Here is a 26,865-nt window from a genome sequence, read left to right as displayed (position 1 = left end):
GGACTATTTCTCTTGTAGTTTATGCGTTTGTGTTCATTTTGTGTAGAATCCTACTCTTGTAATTATCATAACCGTACATATTTTGTGTGAGTTAAAAGAAACAAATAGAGTGAATTATTAATACAAATGTATTTTGATCTTGGCTTTTATAGGTCAAAAAGCAACGACAACCTAAGTTTTACAAAGGCTGTTGAAAATGCCAACAACGCATATTCAGGTGAGAATTATCACCCCATCCTCCCGACTCTTCCTCTTTTGCCCAACCCTAGTTTTAAACATATCGTTAGAAGGAAATCGCTGGGGTTTCAATTTCTGTCTTTCCTACCTAAACAGTTACGGTCAAACTAAGAAAACCGTGGACACTTAAATACAAAACTTCTATCCAAATACCCGTTGTTATCTGCCGTTTCGTTTTTTTCCAGTATGACTGGCCTTTTCCTTGCAATACGATAGTGCTCGAAAAAAATTTCTGGTGTTCATAGTTTTCTGAGTCGGTTCAGAGTAACAGTTTTTGACCCCTGGAAGTAATGACTCTCCAAAAATATCGACCCCTTGGTCTGATTATCTCGTTAACTTCTGAAAATAACGGTATTACGCTTTGGGAAGAAAGAAAAATCGTTTTAAGGCAGGATAAAAACCCTGTAGCCTGTGTAGCAGGCGCTTGGAAGTAGTGGGCACAAGAAAAAACGGGCGCGCGAGAAGGAGACACGCGAGGGGAGAGGGAGCGCCTGCACGGAAGGCCGCCGAAAATCGTTTCTCGCCCCCTCTCTAATTACCTGGCAGCCGTTGCGTGATCTGTCAAAAGTTTTGACAGAAAACGACTGCCCCCTCGCGTGTCTCCCTCGCGCGGGCCCGTTCTCTCTTTCGCCCACTACTTCCGAGCGCCTGCTACGCAGGCTAAAAACCCTGCAGCCACTCAACTTACACATGTAGATATCGCGTGACTTATGTGTTCTTTGCGTGATATATTTACAGGAAGTGACATGCCCAATGGTCACGCACGCAGTCAGTCTGAAGAAGAGGTACCTATTACAATGCAGAGTAACGCAGATTTCAATGCAGTGCAACAGAAACTTGCTGTCAAGAAACCATTCTACAAGGGAATATTCAAGTACGTACTTCGTTAGGCTTTTGGTTTGTCAACGACCATTAAAAGGTGTTACTTTGTTCACTAGTGTTTAACTTGCGGGTACACCCTTCTCTCCTCGCTCGCCGCCAGGAACCATTCGCGGGAAGTAACTCAAGCGGTGAAGAGCGAGGACAGACGGCTGTATTCGCGGGCTTTTTCAGGCTGTTTCCGCTGTGTCCAGTAGATATACGCCCTTAATCTGTTCTAAACTCTTTTCAAAGAGTTCGCCATGCAACTTGAAGGTGGAAGGTGAATACCTTAAATAAGCTGTGTGGGTTTGCGCGTGTCCAGTTTTGGTCTGGTTCAGGACCTACACTGTACAAGATTGGTTTTCATTCTAAACCGCTGCTCGTAAGGGTTGAAGCGTTGAAGCGTAGAAGCGTGGATGCCTGTAGCCTGCCAGTACATCCCATCGCTGTCCGTCGTTAGGGGCGTTTACAAAATTCCGTGTTGTGATCTGAAAAAGGGCGTAAGTTGCAGTTCGTAATGTCGGGTGGAAATGGCGCACATCCCCTTGTGATCATTTGTGGTCAGTAGCTTTGATTGCTAACAGCTGAAGACAGGTGGCCTTCTTCTTTATCACCAGCCGTCTTCTGTAATTTACTACCATCGGTCCCGAGGCAAATACTTCCTCTTACTCTTACGCGTATTTTGAGTATTTTAAGAGGTGACAAACTCAAGCTTTTTAATTTTACTCACTTTTTCAGGATTGGAAAAGGAAAGAAAGGCGATTACAATTTAACAGACAACGATGGTCTTTCCTTCAAGCATACGTATAACAGAGAAGCACTGATCGATTTTCCCGCCGAGCAGCGTTATCGACAGCTTGTCAATCACTACGGGCAAGAAAAACCCTCCGACCGCGCGAATACGCTTCCGACTCGCAGCAAAAAGAAACACGATGTCAGGAACAAAGGCTACGAAGAAGAACGACCGGCTCCGATGTTGAAAGTCGGAAGAGTAACAGTAACTGCACCTACTAGGGTTTAATACACATGACTTTTTCTTAGGTACTCGTGAATTCAGATTTCGAACACGTGATAGTTGAATGCAAAGTAGATTGACTGTTTTCGCTCCAAAAGATTTTGCGCTCTTTGTTTTAAAGAAATTGTGATACCAAGCTTAAGCGTTAGCTATTGATATTCAAGAACTCGGAGAGCATTTTTATTTTTGTCCATATGACCTTTTAGGTCCTAAAAGTCCTCTTGAAATTGTAAATGAACGAAAATCAATTTCTTTTATTAATATAGTTCTTCAAGCCCAGAGTGAACGAGGAATATTTTGATACTTTCAGCAACTCGTAATTCCTTACACGCAAAAAAGTTTCAGTTCTCGTTATTGTCTTGTCCTTTCATCGTTTTCCTCTGGGCTTGTGGAGTCTTTTCTTAGCGATTGTACTGCAGAAACCCGTTTATTCGAAGCATTGTCGTCCTAAATGTTCCAGTGAAAAAATCTAATTTGTATGGACGAGATTTCGAGTGGTTAGGGTTTTACAGTGTACCTCAGTTTCAATAAGTTATGTGTTAAGTGAAATGAAAGAGAGATTAAACAGTAATGTGACAACCAAGCGGTAACAATAAGCTGAAACTCATGTGGTTAATTCGATTTGTAGATTGTATTGATCCTAAATAGCTGATTATTTTTCCAGAAAAGAAAGAAAACATATTTTGCATTACGTTTTTGTAAAGTAACTTAAATATATCTCTACCCGATCTGTAAATAGCAATACACCTCAATTACAATCAAAATAGTAGAATTTTTTTCTTAAAATTGTACCAACTGATATATATGTAAATTTAGCTAGGTTTGTAATAATTGCTTTGTGGTTTAAGTTTGATCACAGATTATTGTCGCCGATATCGACGTTGTTGGTCGCGTTTGTCTAAACTGATTAGATGCACCAATATTAAACGCTTATTTTCTAAACGTTGTGGTGGGGCGTTTTGTTGGAAAAGGGGGTGTATTGTTGAAGAGTGAACTTGGGCATAAACCAGTTACGCCTCTGACGGGCTCAATGGACCTCAAAGCTCCTAGAGCGGGTTTTCCTCTCCCTTCACAAGTTGATCCTGTGGACTTGTACTCTCAATAGATTATCCGCCGCTTGGTTATAGCTCATTCGGGAGAGCGACAGTCTGCCGGGTGCTGAGCGGGAGGACTTGGGTTAGAACCCCGTCCTGACCAACAACCAGAGTCTTTTAAAGTCGCAAGACCATGCTGGCTGGCTGTCTCACTTCAGACAATCGCGTTACTGGGCGGTGACGTCGAGCCGTTGGCCCTCATCTTGTCGGCTTATCAATTCGAAGTCGACGTAAAGCGCTCTTAGACTCAGTGTCGAAAGCTCTCGACATCATCGAGCGTAGTACGGCATTAATAGCCCGCAATGTGGGTAGCAAAATTCTGCGCAATGCATCTCTTTGTAGTGTTCTCTCAAACGGAGGAGTGAACTTAACGCTTACTAAATACGAGTGCATTTACTACTGACAATAGAGTGGATTTTCAGGCAGATGCTTAACAAGATTTCAAAACTTGACCGAGTCAGAGATTGAGTACATTTGAAGGCTCTTCGCGCCCCTCCTAATTTTTAAGGGAAAAACTCTGGAGACGAGGTTGTTGGAGGCTACCTCAGTGATGTGCCAATTGAACGTCAAACTTGCATCCAAGAAAATTCCCAGGCTCTTTGCTGATTGTGATGGTGTTATAGACTTTCCAAGCAGGGTGACGCAGAAATCGTTAGATGAGGCATTCTTTGAAGCATCTGCGGTGTACCCAGTAACAGCCGCTTTGACTTGTCTGAGTTAATGAGCAAGACCTTTTGACAAAACCGGGAAGCAATCTCCCGCAGATCCTCTGTTAACTGAGCCCTTAGCTACGCTGGTGGCTCCAACAGGAAATGACATAAGGAGTTGCGAATCATCAACATAACAATTTAGTGAGGCTGCATTTGGGACAGCTGATGGCAGATCGCAACAACATAGATATCAAAGAGGGCAGGACCCAGAATCGAGCCTTGTGGGACGCCATGACATAACACACGAGTGGATGATATGCATCCCAATTCTAACTAACCGTAGTCTGTCGGTCAAGTAACTTTTGAACCTCTCAGAGCCCCTACCCCATTAAAGTCTATTCTGTGGCCAGTTATAGACCCCATCTTAGTCACTTTTGGGCAAATATGCAATTTTCGCGATCCCAACTTAGTCACTTTCTAGTTATGTATCTACCTTACAAATGCTTTAAAAAAGTCATCCTTAAATGATTTTTTTAAAATGAATGAAGCACACTTAATTTTAAACTTACAGTACAAATATTTTGGTACGTTTGCTAACCATAAATATGAAGAGTTTTCTTACCCCCAAAACCGAAAATGTGCGACCCCATTCTAGTAACTATATTGAAAATGCGACCCCATTTCAGTCAATCTAGTCGTGAAAGTGCTTCCCTATCCAGGGGCATATCTCCGTTAGCCTCTTATAAGGAAGTACACCCCTCCCCCTCCCCGATCTGCTGCTGGTCGGATAAGGATCACTTGACTCATTAAGGTATCCAATTACCATTTTTAACTTCAGGTCATCCGCTGGAGAACCTATGCACACTATCTTAACAAACGAGAATCGCCAAAAGGCGATTTTAACTGAGCAGCCAATTTCCCTGGGTGAGGGGGTGGCTGCACACTTATGCCATCAGTGATGTCGCTTACGATTGCGTAACGTAGCATCCCACGTGAGAGATAAAACAGTTACTCAATTGAACATTGTACCCTTTTGGAAGAGTTTCGTAATAACAAATATGAGTACCATTTTTAAGTCAGGGCTGGATAGTACCTTTTCAAATTCCACCATTATGAATAAAAATAAGCAAATGAGCCATTCTAAGCAGGAAACAATAAGCGTTATTTTCACGCACTCTTTCCCCAATCCCTCTGCTCCCCAAAATAAAGCGTGACTAATTTGACCTAAGCGGAAATTCCAAAAATAATTGTCGTTACAGGTGAAAACGCTGTTAATAACAAGCAGTACATTTATCAATTCTGGTTCTTAAAACTAACACAGCAAATTAAATTTAAGTTTTGTTTTTGTCTGACATTGCGTTATGAAGCCTTTTTAACTATCCTAGCGAATATACATAATATTTTTTTGACATGATGATCTACAATAAGCACATTCCCCAGGACATTCCTTTGTCCGTTTTATCCCGGGGGAGGAACTCTCTTACATTAACCTTATAGACATTGCTCTGAAATAGTGTAAAGATTAGATGTGGCGGACGGTGCACCCCCACTACGACGTCCCAGAAATACCCCTCCCCCCCCCCCCCCCCCCGCCAAGAAAAAAATGAAACCCATTTCTTAAATTGGGCTCACCACAGGCCGCCCAGTTAATAACGTGCGGAAAGTGTTTTGTGTATCGGAATGTAGTACTGGAATGCATGTCCAGGTCCCTTGGTCATTGAAATGTAACGATTGTTTTTGTCACGTGACAGCCAGAAAACATTCATCAAGGGTAGGCATACTACCATTCCAGTTGCATTTGGAAAGTACTTAAGGTAGGTAAAAACAACACCAATAAAAATGCTCAGTAAAAGTCTTTTTTACCCTGCCTGCAGAATCCTTAAAGAAAAAATACGGAAGTGACGCGTTTCTGGAACTCGTAGTGAGGCTTGCTCTGCCAGTGAGTAATCCAGGCCTCTTGGAGAAGCTGATAAATAAAAAAATAAAAAAATACTTGGTCACGCAAAACGTTACCATGGTGATGTTAACTCTCAAAAACACTATCTTAACAGGGTTAATGCAATAACCACGTCTCACTCTTGCCACATGATTTTCTTATGGAGATAGACCATCCCCTTATATTTCAGAACAAAAAAATGGCAGACCCAGCCCTTAATATACCTGAGTCGATTGGGATTTCTACATTTTTTTTATCGGATTAGTAGAAACTTCGTCGAGAAGGTCTTTTTAGTCTTAGTTTGTATGTTCTATATGTGGCTCATCAATAGCTGTATCGTTTTATTGTTTTTCCAGGAAACATCTTGGTATCAATGATATTTAGTATCAACGGAGACAACAGGCGGTTGGCTACACTGCAGGGCTGTCAACTCTCCCGGATAATCCGGGAGACTCCAGATTTTGAACCATTTCTCCCGGTCTCCAGATTAGAGTCTGAAATCTCCCGGATAATCGCCGAAGCTCGCCATTTCTTGTGGATTCGACTTTCGCAAAATGAAATTTCAAATATTTTGCCTTATTTGAGCTATTTTACTGCTAACATTGAACCGTTTCCTCACAAATTCCGGTATGCCGTTGAAATATAAGCAGTCAGTGTGATTGGTGGGAAGTAAACCAATTAGGTCAAATGTTACAATTCCAACAACATCTTTTTCGCGCGTATTTTTTCACAAATGACGTCATGCGCCGCGTATTATGACGTCATCTATTCTGCCTTCCCCATTAATTCTTAATATTTGAAGGCGTGGGGGGGTTGACAGCCATGACACTGCTAGTTTAATATTGTTTTATTCTTAGACCAGACTTATTGTCCCCGCAGGTTTCGTCGCAGATGGCCAAAGCCCGAGGAGGTACCCTACAAGTCCCCGCGTATATAGGGAGGAGAATTTTGCCGTAGCAGGAAAAATCTCCATTTTTGAGAGCACGGGTCGCAAAGGATTGCCGCAAAGTGCGCAAAGGATTGCCGAAAGTTCGCTGGGGGTAGAATAAACACGTGAAGGGTTCTGGGAGCGGAGTCTATGGTTGTTTACCATTTACCACAAATTTCAGGAAATTCTAGTTGGGATGTAAATGGTAAACGTTTTTTTGTTTCGTCCCACTGGAAAATTCCCGGGACAAACGGAAATTCTGAAAAGGAAGTCCCGTTTTCCCGATTGGGACGTTCCGAATGGAAATTTGTTTACCATTTACAAATTGGGACAATTGCACGATGTCGTCATTTTACTACAACTACCAGAATCCTTCAGTTTGCTATTTTCTTGTGCAAATTAAGCCTATTGTCAATAAACCTCAGTGGAATTGACAAATTTAAATAAGAGAACAAAGACGAAATGAATTCTGGTAGTTGTAGTCAAACATCGTCATCGTGAAAATGGCCTGTTCGTACTAGTTTCATGTTGTTACGGCCCATCGTCGTACTCGTACTCGGGTCATTAAAAGCCCCGCGAGACTGGACCTGTGAGAGTAGAATAAATTATGTAGATAACACGTCACGTGACTTCCTTGCTAGTCGCTCGTAGATTTGTTGTAAGTCGGGTTCCCGGGCAGTACATCAACCTGTTGTAAATCGGTGTGTATTGTAAATCGAGCGGATTAAAGTTGTGTTCAAGCGTTCAAGTTTGTATTCCATCGCTTCCTTAACATGGTCCTTCACAGCCGGATACAAGGTGACATTTGAACAGTAAATTTGTAATTCTTCGCAAGGTCATCACCACGTGGGCGATAAGATGGCCGCCAGTCCAAAGACCGAAAATGATGATTTATCGCAACTTACAGTCGATCAGCTGCGAAAGCTGCTTCAAGAAAAAGGATTACCAACTACTGGAAAAAAGAAGGTCTTGATTGAAAGGTTGGTAGATGATTCAAAGTCAAATGTTGTCAAACCAGAGTCGAAGGAAGAAATGAATCTTGCTGAGTCAGCGGAGTCTTCGAGTGAAGTAGAAATTCAACAGATTAATTCGATCAGACGCAAAGCCAAAGCCTTGCAAATAGATATGGACGGGCTGATTCGGGAAATTTCGGAGCTTAGTCAAAGTACCAGTAACAAAGTGAAAGTAAAGCTGAGAATTGAAAGACTTACCGTGCATAGAGAGAAATATCTTCAGCTGAGAAATGAAATAGTGGCGCTGATCGCGGAGGATATGATAGAAGAAGAACTTCGCAAATGGGGAGACCTTTTACGTGTGGTGGATAAAGCTATCGATGTTGCTCATGAATACCTCCAAAAGGATTCCAAAGTGGAAGATCATCAGTCTTCAAAAGAAAATACACATACTGACAGTCGTCAATCTTCAAGTCTTAAATTGCCCAGGATTGAACTGCCAAAGTTTAATGGGGATGTGTTGAAATTTCAAAACTTCTGGGACCAGTTTGAAGCCGCAGTGCATAACAATGATGACTTACCCAAGGTACAGAAGTTTACTTACCTACGCTCAGTGCTTACTGGTAATGCTTTACAAACAATAGAAGGATTTGAAGTAACTGGAGCAAATTATCAAGCAGCGGTCCATTGCCTCCAACACAGGTATGGAAGAAAACGTATGATAATCTCATCCCTTGTGAAATCTGTCATCCAGATGGATGCTAAGTCGGCGGTCAGCGCATCCGCCCTTAGAGATCTTTATGACACATTTATGAATAGAACCAGAGCCTTAGAAGCGCTTGGTGAAGATCCAACGAGTCATGGTTGTATTTTGTTACCCATCTTTGAGACCAAGTTGCCACCTCAGTTACTAGAAAAATGGGAGTTGGAGCTTGCAGACACTCAAGAGGATAAAATAGATCTTGAGTTGTTTTTCAAATTTCTGAACCGCCAAGTTGTATCCAAAGAGGCGGGGGAGAGAGGTTGTAATGTGAACAATACCCAAAGCAATCGCAGTTCTGATAAGGGTAGAGATAACAGAAGAAAGCCTTCATTTCCTCGAATGGGTGGTGAGGATGGAGCGTATACAGCCTCTGCATTACTTGGTGAGGCACGCGAGCTAACTGGTCCAAGCTGCAATTTCTGTAAGGCAGGTCACGAGTCGCCAAATTGCCCAGTTTTCAATGACAAGTCACTAGATGACAGGTGGAAGCTAGTTCAAGAGAATAAACTGTGTTTCAATTGTTTAAAGCCCAGCAACCACAAGCACTTTTCCAAGATTTGTCGCCAACCTAAGTGTTCTGTGGCAAATTGTGGCCGCCGTCATCATAAATTGTTACATGGTCAGCAGTTAGTGGCTACACCCCAGCAGCCTTCCAACATCAGTTTAAGTGGGTTAGCGTCAGCTAAACCGGCATTGCCCTTGAAGGAAACACTGCTACAGACAGCGCTGGCGAGGTTAACTGTCAATGGTCAAGAAATGAAAGTCCGTGTTTTGCTAGACTCTGGTAGTCAACGTTCATATGTGCGCAAGAACATTGCAGAGTCCCTTGGCTTGCAAGGTCCTTCAGAGTTATTAAGTGTTACAATGCTTGGTGGAACAACTAGTGAAACCAAGAGATTGCAGAGAGTTAAATTTGCACTTTCGCCAATGAAAGGAGATTCCAAGGTGGAGATGGAGGCCCTTGCTATTCCCAAGATTTGTAACCCCCTCGGGCCAGTGCAGTTAGACTTTCGTAAGAACTCTCATCTTCAAGGTTTAACTCTCGCAGATTCCTACCCTCGCGATTCCGTCCAAGTAGACGTCCTTATTGGTGCAGACTTTTACTACTCGTTCGTAACTGGGTTGTACAAGAAAGGTAGTTCATCTGAGTCACTTGTTGCTGTTGAATCTCATCTCGGGTGGATTCTTACCGGACAAGTAAACCGTTACTCAAGGTATACCACATCCATGCTTACCGTTGTAGAAAACAGTGGACTCACTAAAAGCTTGAAAAGATTCTGGGAACTGGAATCTATTGGCATCGCTGAGACTGAAAACACTGTTGTTTCCCGGGAGGAGGAAGTTGCTGTTGCTGACTTCAATAGAGGATTGAAATTTGACGAAAAGAACTATGAAGTACGACTGCCGTGGAAACGTGACCCTCCTAAACTGGAAAGTAACTACATGCAAGCTGTTAGACGTCTGGAAAGCATCGAAAGAAGGTTAAGACATAACCCTGTGAAAGCTAAAGCTTACAATTCTGCAATCAATGAATATGTAGAGAAAGGATTTGCAGAGGTAGTGCCTAACGAGAATGATGAAGATAGAACTGTACGCTACCTGCCGCATCATGCTGTGTTCCGTGATGACAAAACGACGACTAAGTGCAGAATCGTGTTTGATGCTTCCGCGCGAGAAGGAGATGGTGTTTCTCTCAACGATTGTGTCCTTCCCGGTCCTGCTTTACAGCCCAACCTTGCATCTGTACTCATTCGATTTCGAACAAACAGAATTGGTCTCATAGCAGATATTGAAAAGATGTTTCTTCAGGTCAAGCTAGCGCCAGAGGATCGAGACGTTCACCGCTACCTGTGGAGAGATTTACAGTCTAACGAAACACCCAAAGTTTATAGAATGCAAAGACTGACATTTGGTGTGAACTCAAGTCCATTCCTTGCTATTTCGACGGTCCATGCTCATGCAAAAAAATACGCAGAACTGTTCCCAAATGCAGTCCAAGAAATTCTACAAAACATGTATGTGGATGACGTCCTAACAGGAGCCGATACGGTGGACTCGACTGTGAAACTTCAACGAGACATGTCAGAGATCATGTGTAAAGCGGCGTTTAACTTGACAAAGTGGGCAAGTAACTCACAGCTCGTAATGGATGCTATTGCCTCAGCCAAAAGAGCCTCATCGTCACTGGTGGAGTTTGAGTCGAGTGAACCCCTTAAAGCGCTTGGAGTCTCATGGGATTTGACCTCTGACCACTTCCGATTTCTTGCACCGGGTGGAATTGTCTTATCTCCGGATCCAATGACAAAGAGAAGCCTGCTTAGTCTAGCGTCGAAAATATTTGACCCTTTAGGGTTGATATCTCCTTTCACTGTCAGAGCCAAAATCCTCTTCCAAGAACTGTGGTTAAAAGGATTATTGTGGGATGACCCTTTGGACAGTGAAATTAAAGCAAAGTGGCTACATTGGAAGTCAGAGTTGTTGCAACTGAAAGGTGTGACCATACCCCGATGCTTCGGAAATGGCATCACGCAAGAGTCTAAGATAGAGCTACATGGTTTTGGAGATGCCTCTCCTAAAGCGTACGGAGCAGCAGTTTACATCAGAATAGCAGACAAGCAAGGTCATGTATCCTCGCAGCTGGTAATATCAAAGTCCCGAGTTGCACCTATCAAGAAAGTGTCACTACCCAGACTGGAACTTTTAGCTGCAGTTGTAAATGCCAGGTTGTTGAAGTTTGTTGTAGACACTTTGCCTATGGAAGTGACTAGTGTTGTGTGTTGGACTGATAGTATGGTGGCACTGCATTGGGTAAAAGGTCAGAGTTCTCGTTGGAAACCATTCGTGGCGAATCGAGTGGCAGAAATACAGTCCACGTGGGATCCTGAGTGTTGGAGGTACTGTGCTAGTAAGGAGAATCCTGCAGATTTGTTGACGCGTGGGTTGAGCTGTGATGATATGATTGCCAATATCTTATGGTGGAATGGACCTCGGTGGCTGTCTTCGAGTAACAAACCTTTACCCGTTCAGCCCCAAGGTGGTATTGTCTCCTCTGAAGTATGCGAAGAGGAAAGGAAAATTGCTCATGGTTGTACAGCAGTCGTTAGAGAGCCGTTAATTGATATGTCGCGTTACGGGACATGGTTAAAGTTGATTCGAGTAACCGCTTATGTACTGAGAGCAGTCAAGTTGTTCAAGACTAAATGTAAGTCTTCTGAAAGTGAACTGTCGGCAGAAGAAGTGAAGAAGGCAGAGCTTAAGTGTTGTAAGTGGGTACAGGAAGAGGTCTATAAAGAAGATTACCAGTTGCTAAAGTCCGGACAAACTCTTCCCAAGAACAGTCGCCTTCTCAAACTAGACCCGTATTATGACAGAGAGGATCAGGTTATAAGAGTTGGTGGCCGACTGCAGTTTGCTGATCTACTTGAACAGACCAAGCATCAAGTAATATTGCCTCACGGACATCCCGAAGTCGCAAAGATGGTACTAGACCTACACAAGATCATGTTACATGTGGGCCCAGAAAGCATACTGTCAACCTTAAGACAGAAAATTTGGCTGACCCAAGGGAGACGAGAAGTCAAACGTGTTATCAGAAGATGCGTGGCTTGCCAAAAACAGCGAGTTGGACCTTGCGCGCAGAAAATGGGCCCATTGCCGGAAGAGAGAGTTTCATGTTCACCAGCTTTCGCGCATGTTGGAACTGACTTCGCAGGACCTCTCTATGTAAAAGAAGGTTCAACCATACAGAAAGTGTACGTTTGTCTATTCACATGCGCATCATCTCGTATGATTCACTTGGAACTAACACACAGCCTTACCACTGATGAGTTTCTACAAGCCTTTAGTCGCATGACAAGCCGCAGAGGTCTTTGCCATACAGTGTGGTCCGACAACGCAAAAACCTTTAAGGCTGCAAGCAAGGAAATCCAGAAATTGTATGATCCTAGTACTCAAAGTCGAACGGTGTGGGATACATTGGATCGAAATCGAATTAATTCTGAGCTCTCGTCGAAAGGGATTACGTGGAAATTCATCACCGAGCGTTCACCATGGCGAGGCGGAAGGTGGGAACGATTTTTCAGAGCAATCAAAGAATCATTGCGTAAAGTGCTTGGAAAGGCACTTCTCACCTTTTCTGAGTTGAACACATTATTAATTCGAATTGAAGGCATCATCAACTCGCGACCATTAACGGCAGTGAGCGACGATTGCAGAGACCCTTTGCCGGTTACACCTGCTCATCTTGCAATTGGTAGACCAATTAACCAGTTACCTGAGAGTAAAGAAGAAAACTTGGAGGAGTCTAGTAAAAGAACTGTCGAAAGGTATCTTTACCTACAGAGACTACTTAACCACTATTGGAAACGTTGGCAACGAGAATATCTGCACCTTCTGTCCGTGAGAAGTAAATGGCAAGAGGAAAACCCCTCCATTCGAGAAGGTGATATCGTATTGGTCTCAGATGATAATGTATCGCGTACCAAGTGGCCAATGGCCAGGGTGGAAAAGGTTCATCCTGGTAAGGACGGACTCGTGCGAACGGCTACCGTGAAAGCACAGAAGGGTGTATTCAACAGGCCTGTTCAACGCTTACACAGATTGGAAATTGATGCAGCGGCCCCACAAGTTACCCGTGAAGCTGATGTTCCTGTTGACGGTGGGGAGAAGCCGCGAGCGAACTCTGTTAATGTTAAAAGTGTACCTATTCGTAAGCCTAAGAAGAGAGTTGTTCTCCCCGAAGGAGGACAAGGTGGGGAGAATGTTACGGCCCATCGTCGTACTCGTACTCGGGTCATTAAAAGCCCCGCGAGACTGGACCTGTGAGAGTAGAATAAATTATGTAGATAACACGTCACGTGACTTCCTTGCTAGTCGCTCGTAGATTTGTTGTAAGTCGGGTTCCCGGGCAGTACATCAACCTGTTGTAAATCGGTGTGTATTGTAAATCGAGCGGATTAAAGTTGTGTTCAAGCGTTCAAGTTTGTATTCCATCGCTTCCTTAACACATGTTGTAACTAGAATCCAGTCTAGCGCGGCGCGACAAACCGGAAATTTTAGGCAAGTGGTAAACGACACGTACCGTTCTTACCGACCAAAATTTCTCAACCAAAATTTCTGGAATTTTTTTTTATGAATGGTAAACAACTAGTCACGCTACGAGGTTCTGAAGTCCACTAAGGTAAGTGTGTATAGCTTTCTAGATAGATTTAAGTTTATTTGTGGAAAAATCGCATCGAACTCCATTCGATCTTGAGTCTAAATTGTGGAAACTCGTATTGCTCATCGAGGACTTTGAGGAAACTCGCATTGCTCGTCGATGTCTTTGACCGACAGACACGGTCACTCTTGGATTTTTCAGACATAAGTCAAACCTAACTGGGCGCGAAAGACTCGCACCACAATCTTAAAGTATTTTCAGTTATTCAGAAAAGGACAAAGAACTGGTTTAGTGACCCATGGGTTGTGATATTGGCATGTTTTCAGAGTTCTAGAGGTCCAGAGGTCGCTTCGAAAACTCTTGTTCTGTGTATCGTGTCACGCGTCAGCGTAAATAAAGCTTATGTCACGTTTTGAATTTTCGTTCATACGGTATTACCTCAGTTGAAAGCTAAGTTTAATAATGCTGAAACGAAAAAGTCATAGTTTCATGAATTCAGCTTTAAGCATTCCTCGAATTTTTTCTTGTGCCTTGGATAGTTTTCTAGAAATAGCATCGAGTTTGTTTTTGCCACATTTATCAACTTTGACCGGCTGTGAGAAATGAATTCACAGAGCTTCTTTTTAACACACGCTCAAGATATATTGAGTCACCAGAAAACAGTAGATTGTTAAGAGAAGTCAAGGAACCTCTTTGGGCTTATTTAAGACAACAATGCCAGTCTTTTTTGGAAATGCATTGCAATGCTTGCCTTAGTCAGATTTTTGAGCAAAAGACCTTTGGCAAGCTTACTCCAGATGCAATGAATATCTTTTCATCTCTAAGAACCTTCCAGTCATTTTGTAAGACATGCCAAAAGGATGAGTTCTAAGTAGCTCAATTTTGGTAAATTTTGTGACTAGATCTGCGTTGCAAAAATGTGAGCTGAATTACAATTTCCTGGCCACAGTTTGTTTCTGCTGTTAAAACTTATCCTGGAAAGCTAAACTGCCCTGATTGTGAAACCCCAACGTGTGGACCAATTTTGACGTCCGTAGCACACTCAAAGTTTGTTTTTTATTGAATTCTCTCTAGAGCTTATGAATGTGATAAAGTTGTATGAAAATATAAATGGAGGCCAAAGGGTAAGCCATTAAGGAGTTAATGCTACTATTCTCACGTTAAAAACACTTACAATTTTGCAGGGTGTCCTTAGTTTAAGCTCACATCAAAGTTTTCTCGCCACTTCGACCAATTTCAGGACCCATTTTTCACAATGAATTCTCGATCTTCTTGTTCCCAATTACTTTACCAAAAGCACCAAGGCACTAAAACAAAAAATCGGACCTCAGCTTTAACCACTTATCACTTATCTCACAATGTATCGCCTAGGAACGAATGATCAGTTTAAATGCATACAGTTGGAGATCTTCGTACATAAAAATGTGAACAGAATCCAAAAATGTATAATAATGAATACTGAAGGAACAATCGGTTTTGTTACTTCCTCAAGGTCAAAGATTTAATCGAGGATTGTTTGATACACGGACATTTATTGCTGACTCCCAGCTATTGTAACACAATAGTGCTCGAGAAATTTTTCTGGTGTTCACGGTTTTTTGAGTCAGTACATAGTAACAGGTTTGACCCCTGGAAGTGATTACTCTGAAAATATTGACCCCTTGGTCTGATTTTCTCGTTATTCTTCTGAAAATAACGATATTCCGCTCTGGGAAGAAACAAAAGTCGTTCTAAGACAGTAGTAGCCACTCGACTTACACAAGTAGATATCGCGTGACTTATGAGTTCCTTGCGTGACATGTTTACAGGAAGTGACATGCTCAATGGTCACGCACGTAGTCAATCTCAAGAAGAGGTACCTGTAACAATGCAAAGTAACGCGGATTTCAATGCAGTGCAACAGAAGCTTGCTGTCAAGAAACCATTCAACAAGGGAATATTCAAGTACGTACTTCGTTAGGCGTTTGGCTTGTCAACGACCATTAAAAGGTGTTAAGTGGTTCACTAGTGTTTAGCTTGCGGATACACCCCTCTCTCCTTGCTCGCCGCTAGGGACTTTTCGCGGGAAATAACCCAAGTGGTGAAGAGCGAGGACAGACAGCTGTATGCGCGGGCTTTTTGTGGCTGTTTCCGCCGTGCCTAGTAGATATACGCCCTTAATCTGTTCTAAACTCTTTTCAAAGAGTTCGCCATGCAAGTTGAAGGTGGCAGGTCAATACCTTGAATATACTGTGTGGATTTGCGCGGGTCCAGTTTTGTTCTGGTAATGGTTCAGGACCTACACTTCACAAGAACCGTTTTCTTTCTGAACCGCTGCTCGTAGGGGTGGAAGCGTTGGAGCGTAGAAGCGTAGAAGCGTGGATGCCTGTAGCCTGCCAGTGCATCCCATCGCTGTCCATCGCTTGGGGCGTTTACAAAATTCCGTGTTGCGATCTGGAAAGAGGTGAAAGTTGCAGTTCGTAATGTCTGGTGGAAATGGTGCGCATCCCCTTGTGATCATTTGTGGTCAGTAGCTTTGATTGCTAACAGCTGAAGACAGATGGCCTTCTTCTTCTTTATCACCAGCCATCTTCTGTAATTTACCACTAACGGTCCGGAGGAAATTACTTTCCCTTAATCTTATGCGTATTTTGAGTATTTTAAGAGGTGATAAAGTCAAGCATTTTATCTTCACTCACTTTTCAGGATTGGAAAAGAAAGGAAAGGAGATAACAATTTATCAGACAGCGATGGCCTTTCCTTCAAGCACACGTATAATAGAGAAGTATTGATCGATTTTCCCCCCGAGCAGCGTAATCGACAGCTTGTCAATCACTACGGGCAAGAAAAACCCTCCGACCGCGCCAATAGGCTGCCGACTGGCAGCAAAAAAAAACACGACGTCAGGAACAAAGGCTACGACGAAAAACGACCAGCTCCGATGTTGAAAGTCGGAAGAATAAAAGTAACTAGACCTACTAGGGTTTAATACGCATGACTTTTTGTTTGGTACTCGTGAATTCAGATTTCGAACAAGTGATAGTTGAATACAAAGTAGATTGACTGTTTTAGCTCCAAAAGAGTTGCGCTCTTTGTTTTTAAGAAATCATTTACATCACCACGAAACTGTAATACTAAGCTTAAGCTTAAAGCATTAGCTAATGATATTCAAGAACTTGCACAGCATTTTTATTTTTGTCAAATATGACCTTTTAGGTCCTAAAAGTCCTCTTGAAATTGTAAATAAACCAAAATCAATTTCTTTTATTAATATAGTTCTTCAAGCCCAGAGTGAACTAGGAATATTTTGATACTTTCAGCAACTCGTAATTTCGTACACGCATAAAAGTTTCAGTTCTCGTTATTGTCTTGTCCGTTCATCGTTTTTCTCCGGGCTTGTCGAGTCTTTGCTTAGCGATTGTACTGCAGAAACCCGTTTACTCGAAGCATTGTCGTCCTAAATGTTCCAGCGAAAAAATCTGATTTGTATGGACGGGGTTTCGAGTGGTTGGGGTTTTACAGTGTACCTCAGTTTCAATAAGTTATGTGTTAAGTGAAATGAAAGAGAGATTAAACAGTAATGTGATAACCAAGCGGTAACAATAAGCTGAAACTCATGTGGTACATTCGATTTGAAAATTGTATTGATCCTAAATAGCTGATTATTTTTCCAGAAAAGAAAGAAAACATATTTTGCATTACGTTTTTTTAAAATATATCTCTACCCGATCTGTAAATAGCAATATACCTCAATTAGAATCAAGATGGTAGGATTTTTTTTCTTATATTTATACCAACTGATATGTATGCAAATTTAGCTCGGTTTGTAATAATTGCTTTGTGGTTTAAGTTTGATCACAGGTTATTGTCGCCGATATCGACGTTGTTGGTCGCGTTTATCTAAACTGATTAGAGATGCACCAATATTGAACGCTTATTTTCTAAACGTTGTGGTTGAGTTTTTTGCTGGAAAAGGGGGTGAATGGATGAAGAGTGAACTTGGCCGGCATAAACCAGTTACGCCGCTAACGGGCTTAATGGACCACAAAGCTCCTAGAGGGTGTTTTCCTCTCCCTTCACAAGCTAATCCTGTTGACGTGCACTCTCAATAGATATACCGTCACTCGGTTATAGCTCAGTTGGGAGAGCGACAGTCTGCCGGGTGCCGAGCGGGAGGACTTGGGTTTGAACCTCGCCTTGACCAACAACCAGAGTCTTTTAAATTCGCAAGATCATACTGGCTGTGAGTTATGATCTTGTCTTAGTTCAGATGATCGCGTAATTGGGCGGTGACGTCAAGCCGTTGGCCCTCATCCTGTCTTATCAATTCGAAGCCGACGTAAAGGCTCTTAGACTTGTCGAAAGCTCTCGGTAGCATCGAGCGTTATAGAATCCTTTTGAGGAAACTTCGAGGTTTGGGACTCTCCAGGAATGCGACTGAGTGGTTCAGAAGTTACTTGAGCGGCAGAACAAACTAGAGTTAGTTAGAACTGGGATGTGTATCATCCACTGGCGTTCCACAAGGCTCTATTCTGGGTCCTGCGCTCTTTGATATCTACGTTGTTTATCTGCCATCAGCTGTCCCAAATGCAGCCTCACTGAATTGTTATATTGATTATTCGCAATTCCTTATGTCATTTCCTGTCGGAGTGACCAGCGTAGTTAAGGGCTCAGTTAACAGAGGATCTGCGGGAGATTTTGCTACCTGGTTTTCAAATGGGCCGCTTGCTTATTAACTCAGACAAGTCAAAGCTGCTGTTACTGGGGACACCTCAGATGGTTCAAAGGATGCCTCACCTCAAGACTTCTGCGTCACCTGTGACGAAATCCACCACAACAGTGAGTCCTCTCTAACGGAAAACAAAGAGCATAAACGATCTCGAGAAAACACGTATCAAAATAATATAAATTAAAATAATACTCCAAAACCTCTACAATTTTAAAATTGACTAAGCGTTCCTGTATACTAGTTCCACTAAACGATAAAAAAGAGATTATTCTTCTAAACTCTAATGACTTATGCAATATTCCTAATTATTAAAAACTGAGTCATTGGATAGTGAAATTCTAGAGCTCTGATTGGCTTAGCTATCATGGTATATGAGCCATCTACCACGCTCCCCAAATATTAAAAACAAGTTAAAATTAAAAATTAAAAACAAGTTAAAAATCGGTTGTTTTTACGAATATAGTCGGGAAGAATTCTCGATATTTTCTGGGCGTTTTTAAGAAAACAATTATTCCACTCGCGCTTGTTGGATATGAGATGATTATAGCCAACTCGGTGCTACGCCACTCGTTGGCTATCACAATCTCATATCCAACGCGCACTCGTGGAATAATTGTTAACTATTAAGCACAAAATACAAAGCGATTTTTAACCACTTAATCTAGTACATATTTACAACTTATTTCTTTAAATGCAAGTTAACTTTCCTTTTTTTGTTTTTCAGTTCACCTTACGTATAAACAAAGAGTTCCTCGTCTCTCCTTTAATCCACCGCGCCACGACTTCTTACGTTCACAACACCCCTTTTACCTGATCAAAAATCTGCCAGACTTCAGTAACTCTGTCTTAGGTCAATTCTTTCCTCCAACTTGCCTTAATCTCCCACTCTGCTGCGGTTCTCCGGATTTATACTGTTGTCCAGGTTTTCTGCAGCTACTCTCGGAGAAATTATTTACTGCCACCAAAAGTATTTCTTCGTATTGGCGTTCCGTCACGGTACTTTTGTTCCGTCCACGTCTTTTTTGGCAGCACAACTTGCTTCTCCGTTACAAATAATTCTTCGCTTTGAGTTTCGGAGTCGCTTCTGCTGAAGAGTTCAGTAGTGACTGTGCTTCCTAAAGTTTCTCTCCTTCGTACATAAACACACACTCCGTACAACTTTGCAGCAATGTCAACTCCCTTTTAAGACCTACGATTTCAAAATCCTATGCAAATGCAAGATGTCGAGCGAAAGAGCTATTTAAAAAGTCTAATAATTAACAGTTAGAACGGCTTACAATCATTATGGCTTTTAAGACATGTACTAATTTACATTAGTAAAATCCAACTAGTGGTCTATTATCAATCTATCCTTATCTGCGTTCTGATTGGTTGAGCTACTATACTAGGCTATATATTATAGCCTACTATTAGCAAAAAGCGCGCGCTTTTTGGCTGCCAAAAAGGATTAAAGTCTAGCTTTAAGTAGCTAAAATTTTTTTATTCTCGATATCTTTTACCAACTAGTTGGATTTTACTAAAACAATTATTCCTCTCGCCCTCATGGGCTCTGAGTCAATAGCCCATTCGGCCTTCGGCCTCATCGGCTATTGACTCAGAGCCCATTCGGGCTCGAGGAATAATTGTTAAATAGATCCTGATTAGAAATGGGATCACTCACCGTTTTTGGGAAACGACAGATTTTTTGCTCAATTAAAGCGTGCGCGTGATATTGGGAAGTTTCATGCCGCAGACTTGCAAAGACGGCTATAAAATGTCCAAAACGTGTCATGCACCTGCAAAGTTGTCGTTTTGCTAATATAAACCTATTGCTTTTTTTGCCGTCGCCGTCTTTTTTGCTTTATCTCCGCATTACCTCCAGAGAACCTCACGCGGTTTAAGACTGAAGTGAACAATGGGACCAGAGGCACCTTGTTGTGGTGGTGGACCATCTGATAATTGTCTACTAATTATTCACTTCATATTTCAATTTTTACCACCCCCCAAATCCAAAATTTTCTCTTTTTCTCCAAATTTCAAACATCTCTCCCCCGCTAGATTTTACACATTAAAAACTGCATTCGAAAAATCATCCAAAACTTCACAAATAATTGTAACTTGATTGAGTTATTTTTGGATTGAACGAAATCTTGGCTAGTTATTTAAGAAAAATGGTGGAAATCAACGAAAAATAATACCTTTAACCGTACTGCCCCCTTAAATATAGAGTTGAATGGTCTTAAAATAAACCAAGTTAAAGAAGTATATTTTCTTGGTGTTATTTTAGATGTTTTTCATTGTCATGGAAACCCCATATTTCTCAGGTTGAGAGCAAAATCTGCAAGTCTGTTGTGGGGTGGGCGCTATTCGTAACTCGAGTTTTTGTGTTACTAAGACAGTTTTGTGTACTACAGTACTTTATACGATTTGAACTACATACGCATGTTATAACCGTAAACTTGTATGTACGTAAAATGGATCAGGAGACTTTAAAGTGTCCGCCTTAAAGAGATTCCCAGAAAGCGATTGAAGATCGGCGGAGAGGTGTCTGCGATTTGAGATCTAGAATTTTCGGAACATTTGTTATAAAACTTCTCGCTTGCATCCTTCTCTTAGGATTTTCGAACATCTAAAAGATGGTATAATTGCCTATTTTTAACGGATTTTAACCCTAATAAGGTCAACTAGAATTTTCGGGAGCCTTTTTTCTGGCTGAAATTTTCGAAAACGTTAGTTTTGATCCCTACAATGTTCGGATCACTAGACTTCCAGCTAGGAAATCCGAACAGATGAAAAATTATTAGGGGATAACAATATGCCTATATCAAGAGACTATAAAGGGGACAGAGAGGCCATCCCCCATATACACCCTATTCCATAGGTAATTCGTCTCGAGTTATTTTTAGAACCGCAGAACCCAAGGGGGATTGGACAACAGCCAATCACATAGCGCGAATGTATTCCGCGAGGACGACCCACGCTAGAGCCACGCGTCCTCCACGAATTGACGCGGAACAAAATGGGGGAAGACGCGGAGAGCGATTTTGCTATTCCTTTTGTCGACGAAAACGACTACAGCGAGATTTCTGCGAAAGCTGTGTCAGCGAAACCGAAATTAAAAAAGAATCGCCCTTCCTCTCTTGTATAGAGCTAACAGTAGAGCAGGGAAATCCTTAACACACTGAATATTCTCTCAGGATCATTTATAATTTAAAGTTTGAAGAGAGCAATTTCTGGTTTGATGTTTTTTTTTTCAGTCTTTATAGCGATTATTCCTGCCCACTTACTTTGTCAATTGTAGGCGAACCCTCCAAAAGCTAAATTTCAAGGGACCATATTCAAGCTCCGAAAGAGAAATAAAATTTCGTCGTTGCTTATTTACGTCCTCCATAAAACGCGAAATTAGGCATTTTTACGTCGTAGTCGTGCAAAAACATGCATGCAAAAACGGGAAAGAAATGAACAAAAAAGTGTGTTGCACGTGCGAAGTTGTTGTTTTGCTAATTAAACCTATTGTTTTTTTTGACGTTCTAGTTGTCGTCCGCGTCGTTGGATCTTAAACTCCCTAAATTGTACAAACGACCGGTTTCAATAGACCGGCGAAATTTCTCATTTTATTAAAGCACTGAGGTTACGACAACTTCGAGTTAAACTGATTTCACGGGTTGTCAAAGAGTCCAGCGATTCCTTTTTCCCAGGTGAGCGCCGACTCATTTCGCTTCAATATTCAGGAATGCTCTCGATCTTTTTACGCTTTCATTGCCTCTCGCTCGACATGTTTTGCACGGCGTTTGGTCATGCGAAACCTCCACGAAACATCCACGCCTCGCGCGAGGTAACTTCATCCCGATTCTAAAAATAACTCGAGACGAATTACCTATGGAATAGGGTGTATATGGGGGATGGCCTCTCTGTCCCCTTTATAGTCTCTTGGCCTATATCTACCGTTTAAATACTAAACTACGTTTAACAATGCTATGTTTTAGTGGTTTTGAACTATATTCTCGTTGGGTGCCCCTGGAAAATGAGACTGCTCAAGTCCACCCCTGTAAAAATGGCATTGTCATCGTGTTTTCTTCGGGCGGGTTTTTTTCTTCTTTTTTTCAGATGAAAAGATGGATAATATAACTCCGTTTCCTTTATTGGAACTCAATAAATGCTAGTTATAACTTTAAAACCGTTTCCAAACTTCTTCACTAGGTGTATCGCTTTTCTTACTCAGTCGAACCGGTTACGTACTAACAGCAAACTCAGTTTAGGCGTAACCACGAATGTGCGATGTGAATATATATAGTGTGGCCTCTGGGAGACCTACAATTATTACATTTTTTTTAGCCATTATTTGAATCCTTCTCTGCCTTTTCTCCTTTCGTGTCGGTTCATTTTTTATTCTTATTGTTTTATAAGTTCAGTTTTCCTGTGTTATCACCGCATTCTCCTTTCTTCTCTTCCTCGTTTTTCAGTTCTTCATTCTGTTTTTCCTCTTTCTTTGCTGCCTCATGTCTCCATTTTGTTCTTCTGTTTTGAAACCAAACTTTCACCTGTGTTTCGGATAAACCCAACATGGTGCCGATCTGAAGCCGCTCTCGTTTGGTGACGTACTTGGTTGCTTGGAAACGCTTTTCCAGGCCTCGCCGCTGCAGCTGCGTGAAGACTGGACGACACCAAGGACGGGTGGAAGTCCACATGGGCGGAGAGTAATAAAAGGGCTGATGGGTAATAAAATTAAGGCCCTTATTCCACGAAAACGGGCAATGGACTTTTCTTTGATCTGGATAAAAAAAAAATATAAAATAAAAATTAAATGGAATAAAATAAATAAACGTACGGGCCGGAAGGGTAGTTAACACGGAGACCAGCAACGTTACGCCTAAGAACGAAAAAGGACGCCGTAGGATTGGTACTTAACATTTTTACATTGCTCAAGCGTAAATAAATAGCCAAGAAATTGACAACTTAATATTATCTTTATGACCTACCCCAAAGGTCGCCAAAGATGGTTTTTTTCTGGCCCGATAAAATTCAATACTGCAAAGCTGTCAACCGACTTTACTATGGTAAGTCAGTTTAGTTGTAGTTTTAGGCGAGAAAAAAAACACAAAAACAAAAACGCATCTTTAACGACGTTGGGGGTAGTTCAATCCATGAGAAGGACTTAAGGATAGGATTAAGGTATTAATTTCTCATTTTTTGTAATTTACAATATCAGTTAAAAATTGTAGTTAATTTGCCTTTGTAAAAGAAACTCGACCATCAGGTTGAAGCAGGAAAGACTGACTGTAAAAGAGATGCAGCTTACGCTAAATGTTGACATTTTTAAAGAGTTTGCTGTCTACGTTTTTAGGAAGGACGTGAAGGTAATTTCGTGCTAGTGGCCTCCACCTCGCACTTTTCCCAAAGACGGACAGAGGCGTGGTCGTCAACAGGTTTTATGGGGAAAATCTCTGTCTAGATAGAACTGCTGAAGTTTTCTGAGAATAACTAGTTGCATCAGCCAAAACATTAAACAGTCAAAACATCGAACGGGTTGCATCGCATTTAATAAACGGCCATAGACTAACTCTAAACTGGCGTACTTGAACAACGGAATTTTTTAAAAGTTAAGCAATTTCACAACATACAGTTACTGAAATTGCGTTCCTTGATTAATAACCAAAGTTAACCTTCTAGGTAATCTTGATTGGACTGTTCATTGTCCGCATTATTCCCAAGGTTCTTGAACTGTCCGTAACAACGAGGTGTCATGCATGTATTAAGTTCATCCGTAAATCGAGGTTCGACTGTTTTACCTGCAACACTACTCGAGTTATTCCTGTTTCTATATGGCTTATCTTTTTTAGTCTTCGCCAGATTAATCTCGTACCATCACCATTTCTTTTTATTATGACATTAATTTGCCAACGTTATTCCACATACCAGATTAATCAGCATTGCTACTCATTTGGACACTTTTTAATTTTTGAACAACAAATGGGAATTTTACAGTTTGTCGAGGATACCGTTGTGTTTTAAAAAATTATTTTAGCGGAACTTTCTCTGAAGATAAAATTCGTGACTACTTTATCGGGGAATCTCCCAACGCCCTGAATATCTTAAAAGAATAATAAACGAGGATCTTTAAAAGGCGTGGTTAGTCGTGGATTTAAGAAAGAGGTCGAGAGTTAATATCCGTATAAAGAAGGCCTGGTTATTCCTTGTATTTTACAGTTCAAATTAAACACTCGATCATATGACGATGTTTGCGATATCATTAGTACCTATTTCTCAGAAAAGATCCAGTTTCAAATAGATCCGCATAATAACAACTTCTGTTGGCCAGTTTCCTAGCAAAATATCCGTTTTCAAAGTTCATAACAGAAGATAAAAGTATCAAAAGAGTATAACCTCATTAATTGTCCGTCGTATACTGTAACCACTTAATGATGCACGTGCATACCAAACTAAAAAAAAAATAGACTAATTGGGATTTCTACTTTTTTTTTATCGGAATTAACTTACAAAGGATGATATCTAAAGATGAGTAAACACTTCACCGAGGAGGTCATTTAAGTCTTAAGTTGGTTGTTCTAAATGTGGCTCATCAATAGCTCTATCGTTTTATTGTTTTATACAGGAAACAGTTTGGTATCAATGATATTTAGTATTAACGAAGACAATGGGTGGTTGGCTACACTGCACGGTTTAATATTTGCTTTATTTTTGGACCAGACTTATTAGTAGGTATTTTATTATTATTATTATTATTATTATTATTATTATTATTATTATTATTATTATTATTATTATTATTATTATTATCGTTATTTCATTTAGTAAAATTTTTTTCATGAAATGATCGCCCTTCTAAAAATTTAAGGTGATGCGAACTTTTGTTTTGGGTGTTGGTTGTTTTTTAATCGCGTTTTTCGGCATGAACGGTTTAACTAATTTCTATGATTTCTGGGTTAGAAGATAATGTTATGTATTTCTTGTAGGTATAAAATCATTTGAGATCTCGGAATATATTCAAAACCGCATTTTTACAAATAACGTCAATAACTTCGAAATTCTACGACAAATTTTTCCCTAACCTCAGCCAGGGCAAATAAGCCTCAGAGCTCTCTAGTTTGATATCTGCAAGTTTGAAGTCAACGATTGTCATATTTTTCTTCATCTTGATCCTGCTGAAAGATAAATAGGTTCGCGCTGCCGTAAGCAACGGTCGATCGCGGACTGCCTATTGCAACGAAGTTAGAAAAATTAGTAGCGTTAGTACAGTATCGAAGATCTTTAGGTCGTGATCGCACCATAGTATCTAGGATTGAGTTCTTGAAATAAATATTGTTTCTGGCTGACATACTATATAATATCCTTAAGGAGTTAATGCTACTATTCTCACGTTAGGGGTATAACTCGACACAATAAAAACACTTAATAATTTGCAGGGTATTTAAACTCAGTTACACGGAATGCTTGCATCAAAGTTTTCTCCCCACTTCGACCAAATTCAGGAAACATTTTCACAATAAATTCTCGATCTTCTTGTTTTCAATTACCTTACCAAAAGCAGCAAAACACTAAAACAAAAATCGGACCTCAACTTTAATTACTTATCACTTAATATCTCACAACGTATCGCCTAGAAACGAACGGCCTGTTTAAATGCATACAGTTGGAGATCTTCGTACACAAAAATGTGAACAGAATCCGAAAATGTATAATTATAATGAATATTGAAGGAACAATCGGTTTTGTCACTTCCTCAAGTTCAAGGAACTTGATCGAGGATTGTTTGCATGAAGACATTTATTGCGGACTCCCAGTTTTAGGTTTAAGAGCAAATGATGCTCTCACCTAGTCGCTTACAGATCTTACAACCCGCACAGAAACGAACTGCCTGTTAAAGTAAGTGTAGTTTGGACCGGATTTGATCGGATAGTTTTAGTAAAAGTCATTCGTCAACAAATGCACACACCACTGGTTCGAAGCTCTACAAACTGGTGAAATGGCTATGAGTTTAACCAGTTAAAGTTATAGTCTGTCCCCATTATGGTAACCATGCATTAAAGCTACAATGGTTGGTTTGTAACTTATTTGCTCACTCTAATATTAAAAAAGCGGTTCTGAAGGCATTTGACTTTGGATGACATGAGGTGCCTGTGGTAGCGTTGTGAGAGGCAAGGGGTGGGGTTGTCACAATCATGAATAGCCTTAAACCAGTTCGACACCTCTACACATCGCTGTTTCTAGTTTTACTGGTTTTAATCCAATCGCTCCACAGCTTTAGCGTTTAAAGAAAAACAAGAACTTGAATTATTCTTATAACAGGAAATTGTAAACAGAAGTTTATCTTATCTCGCCACGCAATGAACTACATACCCGGAACATAGCAAGTCTTTGCGCAATTTACGCGGAATAATAATGTTAACCTCGTCTCGCAGAAACCTCGCTGTAACGCGCAGGGAGAGCTGGAAAATCCCCGCCGGGAAAAGTAACAAACCCTTGGCTGAAACAAACTCCGGTTATTTCGGACTCTCGCTATTGAGATACTTTCATTTTTTTAACTAAACCTAAAACAGACAGCAAGCTGCATATTTCAACACG

At 41.1% G+C, this 26,865-nt stretch overlaps 2 protein-coding genes and 1 long non-coding RNA gene across 6 annotated transcripts in view; all 3 read left to right on the top strand.

Moving 5' to 3' along the window:
• LOC140930421 (uncharacterized) overlaps positions 1–3,039 on the top strand; it is a 29,471-nt gene extending 26,432 nt beyond the window's left edge. For all 4 annotated transcript variants that reach the window (XM_073380106.1, XM_073380107.1, XM_073380108.1 and 1 more), the window contains 3 exons: positions 153–217; positions 976–1,111; positions 1,837–3,039. In XM_073380106.1, coding sequence (XP_073236207.1) covers positions 153–217; positions 976–1,111; positions 1,837–2,119 — 484 coding nt within the window. In that variant the 3' untranslated portion in view covers positions 2,120–3,039. The remainder of the gene's footprint in view (positions 1–152; positions 218–975; positions 1,112–1,836) is intronic.
• A 4,540-nt stretch (positions 3,040–7,579) lies between these two features.
• LOC140931535 (uncharacterized) lies at positions 7,580–13,261 on the top strand. Its single transcript, XM_073381342.1, has one exon. It carries the CDS (start codon positions 7,580–7,582, stop codon positions 13,259–13,261), a length of 5,682 nt encoding a protein of 1,893 aa, XP_073237443.1.
• Positions 13,262–13,472: 211 nt separating this feature from the next.
• Positions 13,473–16,518, top strand: LOC140930424 (uncharacterized). Its single transcript, XR_012164852.1, has 3 exons — positions 13,473–13,616; positions 15,404–15,539; positions 16,281–16,518. It is a non-coding gene; the product is annotated as an uncharacterized lncRNA (long non-coding RNA).
• Positions 16,519–26,865: the final 10,347 nt, after the last annotated feature.

This window comes from Porites lutea, chromosome 3, assembly GCF_958299795.1.
Source record: "Porites lutea chromosome 3, jaPorLute2.1, whole genome shotgun sequence".
Classification (NCBI taxonomy): Eukaryota; Metazoa; Cnidaria; class Anthozoa; order Scleractinia; family Poritidae; genus Porites; species Porites lutea.
This window is presented reverse-complemented; position numbering and strand designations above follow the sequence as displayed.

Bases quoted from the DNA above. Each gene is read 5' to 3' on its own strand.
- LOC140931535 (XM_073381342.1), top strand. From the start codon at position 7,580: ATGGCCGCCAGTCCAAAGACCGAAAATGATGATTTATCGCAACTTACA.